Here is a 13,665-nt window from a genome sequence, read left to right as displayed (position 1 = left end):
GTAACCTTAATGTTATGAATAACTCTTTCCTCAATGCTATATTTTGAAAGTGTTAATTAAATAATCTGAAAATAAAGTTCCCATCAAAGCTAAGCATATCTGTTCCAAAAAGGCAAGTTGTACCACTTCAAAAGCCAACTTAAAAGGGCTATCCAAATTCTGGAAAATCCATTTTGTTGCATCTTTGCAACATCTAAAATGTGCTATTGCAATGATTCTGTAAAAGTAGTTTTCCGACTTTCAAAATTCATCTCATGCCTTAATTCTCTACATAGAACTGTAAAACTAGCCAAATTGATATTAGAAACACTTCCATTAATTAGCTTGGAATCTATAGATGTAACAAGCAACAAACAACAAACAACAAAGGAGTTTCCAATTACGTGCAGCATTAAAGATCTAGAAAATTATTGTGTTTCAAGTTTGTAATAAGACTTTATGCACGCTTAAAAAAACAAGGTTCTGTAGTGGTCAGCACAGATGCAACTAGGTAGCATAGAATCCGATCAAAAGCACAAAGCACCTACAATCTGTCCCAAAGCTCTCGGGAAAAAGGAAAGGAACAATCGGAGCTATCCTACTGCAGGTGAGTAGCAACTTACCTCGGGTTTCTTGGACTTACAGCCGAAGAAAAGGCTTCCAACGCTTCTAGGGTTTGCGGAGGATCTCGCAAACTTGCCCTCTTCCTCGTGCTTAAGGATTCTCCTCGACAAGAGGAGCTCGGACTTGTGAAGAACCCACGGAGAGGTCCCCTTTGGCCGACCGCCGGAGAAGCCCTAGTTTCCAACTGCTGCGGTTTCGCCCGAGAGAAAGTCGACGCTGCGAGAGAGGAGAAGGAGAGGTTAATTCCCAAAATTTCACTTAAGTCCTCTCTTTTATAACTAGGGTAATTCGGTTAACTTGTTAAATAATTTTGCTACCAATTCTAAACAGAACCATCCGCTGGAACAGTTGGTCAGCCAGGTTTTGACCAAATCACAGGTCTGGGTTTCAAATCCCTCAGCCGCACACCTTTTTCCCAATTTATTTTAAATGTTCCAACTTCTGCTTGAATGGAATTTTTCTCCTTCTTTAATAAGAAACGATCGCTGGATCAGTTGGTTGGCCGCGTTCGGCTTAAGGCGCATCTCGTGGGTTCGAATCCCGGTTGCAACTTATTTTCTTCCTATTATTTCTCGCTATTAACTTCTATTACTTAAATATAATTCTTCCTTTATTAGATCAAATAATAATTGCTAGCCCAGTTGGTTAGCTAGGTTTTGCTCGGGTCAGGGGTTGTCGGTTCGAGCCTCTGCTTGGACATTTTTTTTTTGTCACAACTTCTTTCTTTTGGTAAAAATATCAAACGACCTCCAAAAATTGCATAAAAATACTCTAAAAATTTCTAAAAATCTCTAGAATTTTTCTAAAGCATTTCTAGATTTTTATAAGGACTTTTAGGACTCCAAATAGTGAAATTTGGGGTGTTACATTACACTAGTACACTTTAAATGTATTGAGCATGACCATTTAAGGTAAGTTCTTTTTATACTGATTTAATAAAAGAAATAGACCTTAGTTATTATGGAAGTGTGTGCTCTTAATCCTAATATAATAACAAGCACATATATTTAATATTTATTTCTTTGACTTATCAAAGGGTGAGATTTAGTTCGATAAATCAAAATGCCCGATAAGTTGGAAAATGATGTTACTTATAGTGTGACTTGTTGATTATAGAAGGAAACTGTGTCCTAGTAATCTAGGATGATAATGTCCCCAAGAGGAGCTCATAAAGATTGTCATGTTAAACCCTGCAGGTGGACTTAGTCCGACATGATGATAAGGTTGAGTGGTACTACTCTAGGACTAAGATATTAATTAAATGAGTTGTCAGTAACTCACTTAATTAGTGGACATTTGACATCTTAAACACAGGGAGATTAAGACACTCATAATAAGAAGGAGCCCAAAAATGTAATTTGGGATTGGTGCGGTAGTTCAATAATAATTCTTTAGTGGTATGAATTATTATTGATGAAGTTAAGTTGTGTGTTCGGAGCGAACACGAGAAGCTTAATTTCATCGGGAGACCAAAACCAATTCCTCCTCTCGGTCCCTATCGTAGCCTCTTGTATTTAGATATTTATACCCACCACATACCACTACAAGAAAAACGTCATTCAACAACACTCAAACGACAACGATTTTATACCAAACCGTTGTCTTTTTGCCTTTTAACAACGGTTTTAACAAAAACCGTTGTCTTTTAGCAATTTTTTTGGCCTACGACAACGGTTTTTAAAAACCGTTGTCTATTTATGTTTTTTTAAGACTACGACAACGGTTTTTAAATGCTACAACAACAGTTTTTGAAAACTGTTGCCTATGTGTATTTTTTTTTGGGATTACGACAACAATTTTTAAAAGCCGTTGTCTATTAAGTGATGTTGAATACTGGTGTTTTTTTTCCTTCGCCGTTTTTTCCCCTTCGCTAATTTTTGCCCCGCTTTTTTTCTTTCCCTCTCCCCGAAAGTTTTTTGCCGCCGTATTCCACCCTTTTATCTTCTCAATCCATCCCTCTTTTCTCTTTTCTCACAATCTCTCGCTCACCGGAGCTGCGCAGGAGTAGCAGTAGTCCACGAGTCCATTAAGGATGCCCTCACCGACAAGACCTCCGACATGAAATCCACTAACAGTAAGTGTCCTCTACTTCTTCCTCCTGCATCTTCTCGTCGAAAACCCTAGATGCTCCACTGCCTTCCATCCTAGATGGGCCTCAGGTTCGCTTCTGCCATATGCGTCGCTGCCGCCTCAACTAAAAGGCCTCTCTATCATGCACTCTTCAACATGCGACTCAGTGATCAATCACAAACCCTAATGAAAACGAACCTGCGATGGAGGAAGAGATCTCTGCTGCTCTTGGACAAACTTCTTCTCCGCATACTCGCCACTGTCACTGACACCCTTCGGCTCCCCGCCTCCCTCATTTTCAAATCATTTGAGGGGTTTTGTTCCTTACATATTTTTTATGCTTGTTTATGCCCAAATAGAGTCCTTTTTGTGACCTATTTCTATGTAAATTTTTAGTCACAAAATCTTCAATTTTTTGACTGATTTCAGGTCGATTCTTAGGGCTTCCAGTTGTGAGATGTTGGTGTTCAAGCTTAGTAGAGTTTTGAATCTACTCATCCCTTTTTCAATGATTTCCAGCATCAATTTGGATTTTTCTGGTGAGTATAGCCTCCTGCTCTATTCCAGCTTTCGGTATATCAAGTTTAAAGATTTTTAAGAGCTCGATTTCAACCTCTAGTGTGAAATTGCAGATGGGTTTCGTGAGGTATACAGGCTGCCAAAATGGGAATTTTACCTACTTCGATTTAAATCTATTCACTGCAATGTTTTAGCTCATGATCAAAGTAAACTTAAAGGATTAATCCAGAGCCTATGGGAACTTTCTGAATTCATTTTATTTAAGGTATTCTTTCCTTTAATGGTCATCCCTTTAGTTTTCTTTGTATCAGTATATTGTTATGTTACATATCTTTTTTTTGTGGGAATACTGAAGCTAGTTACATGATTATCTGTCATAATTGCAAATAAAACTAAATTTTTATGTTTGGGGTGTTTTCTGTTGTCAGTCTTATTATTGGGGTACTTTCTGAATTATTTTTAGAGTTCAACCATGTGGAAGGAAAATGCATTTGGTAAATATATATACAACACGACAGAATATGTTGCTTGTTCTTGTGTTGGATTTATTATTAATTATGTTTTTTTTCATGGTGTTAAAATATATTCTAGTTTGCATTTTACTGCTTCACATCAACATATATATCTATATATATATTGACTTAAATTTTCTTGCAGCATCATTCTATCAGAAGACTGAAGCAAGGCAATCTCGCTCTCCTTCTGCCATTGTCATTGGTGGTGGATTTGCAGGGATTGCAGCTGCTCATGCACTGAAAAATGCAGCTTTTCAGGTGTTATGTCGATATAAATTAACAGTTTTTTCAGTTGCCTTTACATATTAGATTCTAAGTTCTGATATGAATGCAGTGTGTGAAGTGGCTGGGTAAATTTGTATCACATGGAAGTTTATTTTTTATTCCTTAGGTTGTGCTTTTAGAATCTCGGGATAGAATTGGTGGTCGAGTTCACACTAACTACTCATTTGGTTTTCCTGTTGACATGGGAGCAGCCTGGTATGCTTCTTTTTTTTGTGTTTTTGTTTTCATTCCTTCTGAAGAGGATTGTGGCCAGCCTTCAAAATTTCAGTGACTAGAAGTTTTAATTTGGACACTTCAGGTTGCATGGTGTCTGCAACGAGAATCCATTGGCATCTTGGATTGGAAGACTTGGTCTACCAATTTATCGAACTTCTGGTGACAATTCTGTCTTGTATGATCATGACTTGGAGAGGTAATGGTTAATTGAATAATTAACAGATATCACTGATCATGGAGACTATAATCTTATGGAGACAAATTTACTTCTATTTTTCAGCTACGCACTCTTTGATGGTGATGGACATCAAGTGCCTCAAGATCTAGTGGAAAAAGTTGGTAAGGTGTTTGAAACCATTCTGGAAGAGGCAAGTTCTTTATTAACCTTATATCTGCAGTGCTGATAACTTTGAAATATTTCTCTTGTGAAATGACTGTTCAACGTTTACAGGCTAACAAACTCAGGTATGAAACAAATGAAGACATGTCTATAGCACAGGCTATTAAGCTAGTCATGGAGAGACATTCAATATGATGCATTATTAATGAATTAAGTCTACTTTATGAGATTTCAGATTTTTTTTATTATTCATAGGCATTTAGTTTAGATCAAGTGACATTTCTTTATCTTCTTCTTACAGGTGGAGTTTGAAGGATTAGGAGAATTAAGAAGCAAGGATGAAGACGATGAAGGATTAGGAGAATTAAGAAGCAAGGATGAAGAAGATGAAGGCATTTAGTTTATCTTCTTTCTTTATCTACTTGGTCCACTTCGATCCAAGTACGATGCAAACATGGCAAGGATGAAGAAGATGAAGGATTAGGAGAATTAAGAAGCAGTGTTTTGTTACTCTTCTAGTGTTGTACATGGTAAAAGTAGTTCAAATGATCAAACTCTTCAAAACTGGATATCAAGATTAGGATGTTGTGTTACTCTTCTAGGATTAGGATGTTGTGTTGTTCTACCTTTGTTTTAATAGTGTCGTTGTCATTTTGTTGGCTACTTTTGAAATTTCTTCGGAATGTTGTAAATATTATTTTCGAATGTTAGAAAATTATATGTTAAATTTTATTTACAAATTTAGTATTTTGAATGATTTATAATACTAGAAAATTGTATAATAAATTTTAATATTTTTTTTTATTTTTTATCAAAAAAAGACAACGGTTTTTCGCTGTTGTCGTAAATAGTTTAAAACTGTTGTTGAAGACCCTGTTATTAAAGGTAGACGCTCAAAGACAACGGTGAAAAACTATTGCCTTTGAAGAAAAAGACAACAGTTTTTCACCGTTGTAAAAACTGTTGTCTTTGTCTTCAAAGACAACGGTTAAAAACTGTTGTCTTTGAGTACCCCCTTTAACAACACAGCCTTTAACAACAGTCCGAAAGGGGCTATGACAACGGTGAAAAACCGTTGTTGTAAGGCTTTTTTCTTGTAGTGTACCCACCTTCTTACCCATCCTAATGGGGTCGGCCAAGCTATCTTGGAACCCAAGCTAGGGCCGGCCAAGACTAAGTGGATGAGCCAAGTTGGTGGCCGGCCAAAGCTTGGGTCCCAAGCTTAGGTGGCCGGCCACTAGAATATTAAAAAGGTTATTTATTATTGTAACACCCCAAATTTCAATATTTGGAGTTCTAAAAGTCCTTATAAAAATCTAGAAATGCTTTAGAAAAATTCTAGAGATTTTTAGAAATTTTTAGAGTATTTTTACATAATTTTTGGAGTTCGTTTGGTATTTTTACTGAACGAAAGAAGTTTCGACAAAAAATGTAAAAGCCGAGATTTGAACCGTGAACCTAGGGTGAAGCAGAGGTTCACTTAACCAACAAACCAGCCGCGGGTTCGTTAATAAAACCCGAATCAAGTTGTATTTAAGCAAGAGTAGTTAATAGAAATATTGGAGTTATAAAGGGAGAACTTAGGGCTTGATTAGCCGTGACCTAATCTCACGATTTCTCTTCCCTTTCTCTCCCGACGCGAGCGGCGCCGTTCTCCTCTTGGGCGGAAATGAAGCCAACCTAGGGCACGTCTCCGGTGAACGACCAAGGCTCGATTCCAAGAGATTTCTTCGTCCTCTCGATCCTCTCGACAAGGAGAGCTCGAAGACGCGAGGAAGAGGCCAAGATCGTGAGTTTCTCCGAAGCCCTAGAAGCTGTCTTACTCGGTTGTAAGTCCAAGAACCAAAGGTGAGTTGCTACTCACCTGCAGTAGGAGTAGTTCCGCGATTTTGTCTTTCTTCTTTGCTTTGCTTTCGGATTCTTGTTCCTTCTTTAATTTCGAAGCATGTTGACCCTTCAGCCCTTTTAATTGAGTTTCATGTTCAAAATTCTATTGGTTGTTACCTTAATGGGCAGTTCGGTTGCACAATGAGAAGGGTAGGAACAGTTTTCTGGAGTTGCTGTGCATCCGGGTTTTTTTTCAATTGTGGACAGTAAGCATAAAGATATGTTGCTTGAGGTTTGGTTTGTGCACGTCAAATAAAGCAATGCAGATTTTGTTAAGCTTTTACTTTCATGGTACATACAGTAGGCATGAGAGAAATAGGTAGCAGTGCAGTTGCATCTCTTTAAGAATACACTTCCTTTGGAAATACAGTAGGCATGAAGATTTTGATATGCATGTTTTAATGTAGATTTGTAAGCAGTCGTTTTAGTTTTTAATGCAAGTTTTGTGAGCAATCAACTTAGTTAGTATGCAGAATTTTATAGCTTGAAGAAATGTAACAAGTTTTACATAAGTTTTTGAATCCCAGCAGGTTTTAGCTTGAATTGTGCTATTTAGTGGGCACGAACAACCTTAATCCAAGAACGTAGTGTTGGCTTTCTTGCTATTTAATAAACATGAACAGCCCTGTTTAGTAGCATTAAAAATTTAGTTTTTCTTGTTTATTTTATAAGCACGAGCAGTTTTTTTAATTGCTGTAATGTGAGCATATGCAGATTTCATTAAGTACTAGTATGCAGCTTTTATTAATCTTACAAGTGCAGATTTTATTAAGTTTATAATGCAGAAATTTATTAATAGTATGCAGGAACTTATTAGTAGTATGCAGATTTGATAAGTATAGTATGCAGACTTTAATAAGTAGATTTTTATAAGTATAGCATGCATATTTGATAAGTATAGTATGCAGACTTTAATAAGTAGATTTTTATAAGTATTGCTTGCAGATTTTGATAAGTATTGCATGCAGAATTTCAGTTTTAGAATTGATTTTTATTAAGCTTATAGTACAGAATTTTTTATTAGCATAATAGGTAGATTTTTGTTAAGCTTTGCATGCAGATTTATGTTAAGCTTTGTATATAGATTTTCAGTACGTAGGGTGTGTTCTAGTGCACACCAAGTCACTACAACAAAAACAGCAAACGACAACGGATATTATCCGTTGTCGTAGGGTCAAAAAACCGTTGTAACTGAGGGTGTTGTAGAATGTATTGCCCTACGACAACGGTTTTGAATCCGTTGTCTTTGTAGACATTTGACAACGGTTTTTATCCGTTGTTATTTATATGCCCAAAATTTGGCTACGAAGGATACGACAACGTTTTAAAACCGTTGTGGTAGATAATTTTAACAACAGAAATAAACCGTTGTGGTAGACATTTTTTACAACGGATATAAACTGTTGTGGTAGAGAATATTTGACACGTTTTATTTTTTTTACAATAGTTTTAATATATTTTACAACGGATAAAATCGTTGTCTTTTATCACTTTTTACAAAAAAATTTCGTTGTGGTTTACCTGATTTTTACAACATTTTTAACTGTTGTCTTTAATGTTCATTAATACCAAACAACCAATCTTATTTTACTATAAGCAAACCACCAATGCAAAACTAAATATTTACTACATTAAATCCAAAATAAACATTCGTATATAATTCATCTTGTAGCCACATATACAAAAATATACAAAATGAGTTGTTACTCATCAAAATACACATGTTTTCCATTACTCTCCATATACATTAAATTACATGTTTTCCATTTGATGTTCTCCATATGGCTTTTAATTTACAAATTAGCAAGGCAAGCTACATCCTAACAAAACTCACTTCTTGCATCAAAAAAACTCAAGCCTCACGAATTGCCCGACCTGCAAGAGAAAATTTAACAAAACTTATCAAATTCCAGAATTCCAAAAGGAGAATGTAATTAACCAATCTGTAGTGCATAGAAGGCAAAATCAAACCAAATGAAGGAAACAAAAAGAGGTGTTTATTAGAGAATAACAGTACATGGAATCTACTAGGAGCAGTGATACCTAGCTTAGCATAGTTTATTAAATAATTAGCACTACATGCAGCTAACATTATTTAAGTGAACTATCATCCAAGATCAATAGAATCCATGCAAAGCGCATTACATCCATTAACATCTTGAAACAAAATATTCATGCAATTTTCTGTGCCATTTTCTAGACTGCATTACCTTTAAGACCTGGTAGGCATAATATGCTTTTCCATTTTGGAAGTAACAAGTTGCCAGGAGCTGCAAATTGACATAAGGAGAGTACAAACAAGAAAAAATAATAAATTATAGGAGGAAAAACAAGATTAAGTCATGGCATATAGATGAAAACCATAAGGAGAGTACAAACAAGAAATTTGTAGAGCAACTCATAAGATACAAAAGGTCATCATCTAACAATTCACAAAGAGATAACTTCCACATTGTCAGTCCTTGCATAATTCGAAAACAACTAAATAAGCTACTCACACAACCCAACCATTATTAATTTTGGACCACAAAGAGAGGCAATAAATAAGGGAAATGTCAGCTAATTCTGCTCATGGTAGAAATGCAAGAATGAAGTATTGAGCAAAGGAGATAGCTAGCTGTGAACAAACAAATTATTAGCACTAAGGAATCAAAATCAATAAGTCATGGAGTCACAAACAAAGTGTTCAACCATCTTTTGAAGTCTAGTAATTTATACCTAGTAATGAATATAGTCTAGTACGCAATCCGCTCATTCGGATCGCACTTCGTCAATTTCTTCGTTGGAGTAAATTGTTTTCATGAACTGTTAACAAACCCAGATTATATTAGTAAAAAAAATCAGTAATAAAGAAGCAAAGTCAAATAAAAGAAATTATTTGAGAAAATTGAGAATATGTCAAATATTACCATTGACAACTACTCACATTAAAATCCAAATTCAGAAGAAAAAAAAACTACATCAAAGAAAAAAGGGAGAAAAAAACAAACGAAATTGTCCCTTCTTATTCCCCTTCACTTTGAATCCGAGTCCATACTCTCCATTCCCTTCAACCCTCTTCGCCTCTTCTTCTTCTGTTCAAAACCAATAAAAAGATACTAAATAAATGTTTCTCAATAGAAAATATAATACCGATGTAATTGCTAGAATAGATATAGATATTTCAAGGTGATCAAGAGGGGAAAAATGAACAATAAGTGGAGAGCGAGCCACTGCACCAATGGAACATAACATACGTGGACCCGCTCGAAAGGGCCAACAAAGACATGCTGCATTAAAGACATGCAACAATGAAGGAAAACCAAGGAATATTGTCAAAATTAATAATAGAAGAAAATGGTTGAATACTATCATGCAGCACAACAGCAGTGAAAGCAATCAAAAAAGGTAGAAAATGTTGAAAATTAAGATGAAACAAATATCAGAGCATGAGATTTAGAAGAATGGAAGCAAGTGGACGGAAATGGATACCTTCCTCGTGCATGTCTTCTCCCTCACTTCATACCTTGCCCTTGTCAAATTTGTTAGCCATATACCTGGATAACAGTACTGGGATCCAAATTCACAACAATTAGGAAAATAAAGTTTAAATTTTGAGAAGAAAATGAGCAACAAGTTGTGATTTTGCTGAATCCAAAGAATGGAAGAATGTGGAAGTAGTGTGACCAACACTTACCTGATAGTCCAAAGAAGAGGGCAACATCACCATCTTTGCCCATATTGTTGCTAGAGTGCAGGGAGAGAATGTTTCTTTTAGGCATTAGATAGTGCATCACACCGAACAAACCTTCTTCATCTGTAACGCCCCAAATTTCCTCAATTAGAGTCCTAAAAGTAATTTAAAAATATTTAAAAATGCTATAGAAATATTCTAGGGATTTTTAGAAATTTTTAGAGTATTTTTATGTAATTTTTGGAGGTCGTTTGGTATTTTTACTAAACGAAGGAAGTTTCGACAAAAAAATATCCAAGCCGAGAATTGAACCCACGACCTTTGACTCGGTCAAAACCTGGCTGACCAGGTGGGCAAACAGATTTTTCTGTTTAGAAAAGGTAGCGAATTTATTTAAGATAGTTAACAGAATATTGGATTATAAAAGTGATAAGTTGATCTTGGATTTGTTTGTTTAGAAAAGGTAGCGAATTTATTTAAGATAATTAACAGAATATAATAAAAGGGATAAGTTGATGTTGGATTTGTTTGTTTAGAAAAAGTAGCGAATTTATTTAAGATAATTAACAGAAATATTAAGTTATAAAAAGGGATAAGTTAATGCTCTGTTTTCCCATGACTTAAACCATTCTCTCCTTCTCTTCTGCGTACGATGGCGGAGCTCGGGCAGAAAATGAAAGGGAATTAGGGCATCATCTCCGGCGGCCGGCCAAGGTCCTAGAAGCCCTTTTTGTTCGGTTGTGAGTCCAAGAAGCAAGGTAAGTTGCTACTCACCTGCAGTAAGATAGCTCCGACGTTTAATCCTTGATTTTCTCCTTGTTCCCGAAGCTTTGCATGAGTTTCCTTGCTTTCTCTGTTTTCGGATCATTTGAGCCTTGCAAGTTTCGGAATTTTTGCTGCCAATCGATGAACCTGTAATGGTATGGATTATTGAGCAACTTTTCTTTATGCTATGCGTAGTTGGAAGAATTAGATTGTGTAGATTCATTGGGTGCATGTTTTAGTACATCACGGTATTAATTTTTGTGATAACAGCAGCAATTTTCCTTATGCTTTGCTTAGTAAGGATTAATTTAGAATGGGTAAGTACTTCTCACCTGCAGTAAGAGTAGTTTCGGACCTTTGTTCTTCTTGAATTCGAAGCATAAGAAGCGCTTATAGTGAAGATTTTTAATTAAGCCTATAGTGCAGATTTTAATTAAGCTTATAATGCAGATTTTTATGTAGAGCTTATATTGCAGATTTTAATTAAGCGCTTATAGTGCAGATTTTTAATTAAGCCTATAGTGCAGATTTTAATTAAGCTTATAATGCAGATTTTTATGTAGAGCTTATATTGCAGATTTTAATTAAGCTCATAGTGCAAATTTTAATTAAGCCTATAGTGCAGATTTTAATTAAGCTTATAGTGAAGATTTTTAATTAAGCTTATAGTGTAGATTTTTGTTAAGCTTTGCATGCAGATTTATGTTATGCTTTGTATACAGATTTTAATTTTAGCATTTCAGTGTTAGAATTTGTTTAAACATTTCAGTTTTGTAAGAGACATTCTTTTATAAGAAAAGTATAAGAAAGATAAAGAAAAGTATAAGAAAGATGAAGAGAAGAAAGAAAAAGGCCAAGGCCTTAAGTAGATTACAAAGTCAAGACTTTAGAGATTTTGGCACATAAGGTGCTAAAGAAAATGTCGAGGCATTATATAGAAGTATTAAAAGATAACAAGTATTTTACTTTTATCAGTGGCATTGTGCTAGACTCTCTGTCCTTGGGCTGGGCTCCCATAGTCGTCCCTAGGTTTAGATAACCTAGTAGTAACGGCTCGGCCGACGGCCGACGGTCGACGACCATAGGGTCGCCAAATGGGCCGCCAAATGGGCCGCCGAATGGGTCAGGTCGTTACAAAAGTAAAAGCACAGTTGCCGGGCCCAAGAAGAAGTTGATTATTATTTTGAAGTATTATAAGTATAAGTTTTTGAACGAGCAAAACGAGTTTTACATAAACATAATGTATTAAAGATTAAGTTAGAACAAATGAAATAAGTTTCATATAGTTCTAAAATCAGTGTGTTTAGTTCTTTATTCTACCATGTTTATCTAGTGGATGAGTATTTTTCATGTTTACCTATTAGATGAGTAGCATGATTAGCTATTAGAATTACATGAGTAGATTCCTTAGCTTTTCTTCGCTATTAGTTTAACATGAGCAGTTATGTTTATGCTTTATTTGTTTTTAGAGCATATAGTTTCTAGTTCTTTTCGTATACATGCACATTCGTGATTTTGTGAGTTAGATAGCACTTACTAAGCAAATTTTGCTTATAGACTGCACTTCCTCTTACTGCAGATAAAGGAAAAGAAAAGTTATAGCAAGGAAGGCGACAAGGTGGTGAGGATGGTGTGTGATGCCAGGACTATGGAAGCCTTGGGACTTAGTTTAAGAATTTATTAAGATTGTCATTTATTAAGAATGTATTAGATGAGTCATTTAGTCTTCCGCTGTTAGTTAATTGTATGTTTTTATTCTGTTTTCGCTATTCATTACTTGCATGATTTGATTTCATTAAACTGCGTGATGTTATTCCTTTTGTGTGCTTGATATGTGTTCCAGCCGCCTGTGGCTGTGTATATTATGTTATGTATGTCAGTTTAAGGTCACCGGTATAGGGGAGATTCTACCAAAATTTTTCGGTAGGGTTTCCATGTGATTTTTAATCATACCGGTTAAGTAGAGTTAGTAGTTAAGTAACGGTCATCCTTAGAGAGTAGTAGTAGTAAGAGGGTGGTCGTTACATCATCTCCCCGGCATATTGTGTGCCAAGGATGACCATTTCTTTCCTATCAAGATTAAGATCAATGCTGGTGGAGGTAGTCATGTAGTGTGTGTATCGATTACATGGAAACTGGCCAGCATTGTAAATTGTGAAGCAAAAGAGATCCGTTTCAGCCCAAGGCAATAGTGCATTACGTATTCTAGTTGTAAATCGGACCATAATTTCAATAACAACAGCAACAACAACAATGGCAAGTCTTGTATAACCAGTAAACCTCTTTGGGCGGATCAAAACTTCATCAAGAAAAAAAAAGGGAAAGGAAAGATATTTAGAAATTTAGTAGAAGGAAAAAAGGATTTCTTAGAGAAAAAACATTCCAATGTGATGGCATCATTTGGCTCAAATATACCAACATGATCTGCATATAGAAAGTTTCCAAACTGATGTAGATCCAATTACCGATAATTTCAACAATTGATATATAATTATTATGAAACTGCAGTTGCTTAACTTGGATAAATCAAGGAAAAAATAACAAATAAAACCAGAGTGATGATGTCAAGACCATAAATTAGCTATTGGAAACATAGAGAACACCTATCGAAAAAGACTAAACAAAGAGAACTATGGTAATGTTAAGTAATGTGCAAGCATCCATTAGCAAGTTGTAATGGTATCATTAAAATAAAACATACTACTAGCACTTTAAGATACTATATAGAAAAAACTTAGAAGTTCACAAAAAAAAAAAAATCAAGTGCATCAGCCAGATAGGAATACCTCAAT

General features: G+C 35.4%; 1 protein-coding gene and 1 long non-coding RNA gene across 2 annotated transcripts; one reads left to right on the top strand and one right to left on the bottom strand.

Moving 5' to 3' along the window:
• The first annotated feature begins 3,393 nt into the window (after positions 1-3,393).
• LOC122003725 (polyamine oxidase 3-like) lies at positions 3,394-4,893 on the top strand. Its single transcript, XM_042558775.1, has 6 exons — positions 3,394-3,965; positions 4,099-4,187; positions 4,291-4,404; positions 4,489-4,576; positions 4,660-4,673; positions 4,850-4,893. Exons 1-6 carry the CDS (start codon positions 3,678-3,680, stop codon positions 4,866-4,868), a joined length of 612 nt encoding a protein of 203 aa, XP_042414709.1. The 5' UTR covers positions 3,394-3,677; the 3' UTR covers positions 4,869-4,893.
• A 4,497-nt stretch (positions 4,894-9,390) lies between these two features.
• On the bottom strand, positions 9,391-10,226 carry LOC122003723. Its single transcript, XR_006118056.1, has 3 exons — positions 10,112-10,226; positions 9,907-9,984; positions 9,391-9,509 (listed from the first exon to the last, which is right to left on the bottom strand). It is a non-coding gene; the product is annotated as an uncharacterized LOC122003723 (long non-coding RNA).
• Positions 10,227-13,665: the final 3,439 nt, after the last annotated feature.

This window comes from Zingiber officinale, chromosome 7B (assembly GCF_018446385.1).
Source record: "Zingiber officinale cultivar Zhangliang chromosome 7B, Zo_v1.1, whole genome shotgun sequence".
Lineage (NCBI taxonomy): Eukaryota > Viridiplantae > Streptophyta > Magnoliopsida > Zingiberales > Zingiberaceae > Zingiber > Zingiber officinale.
This window is presented reverse-complemented; position numbering and strand designations above follow the sequence as displayed.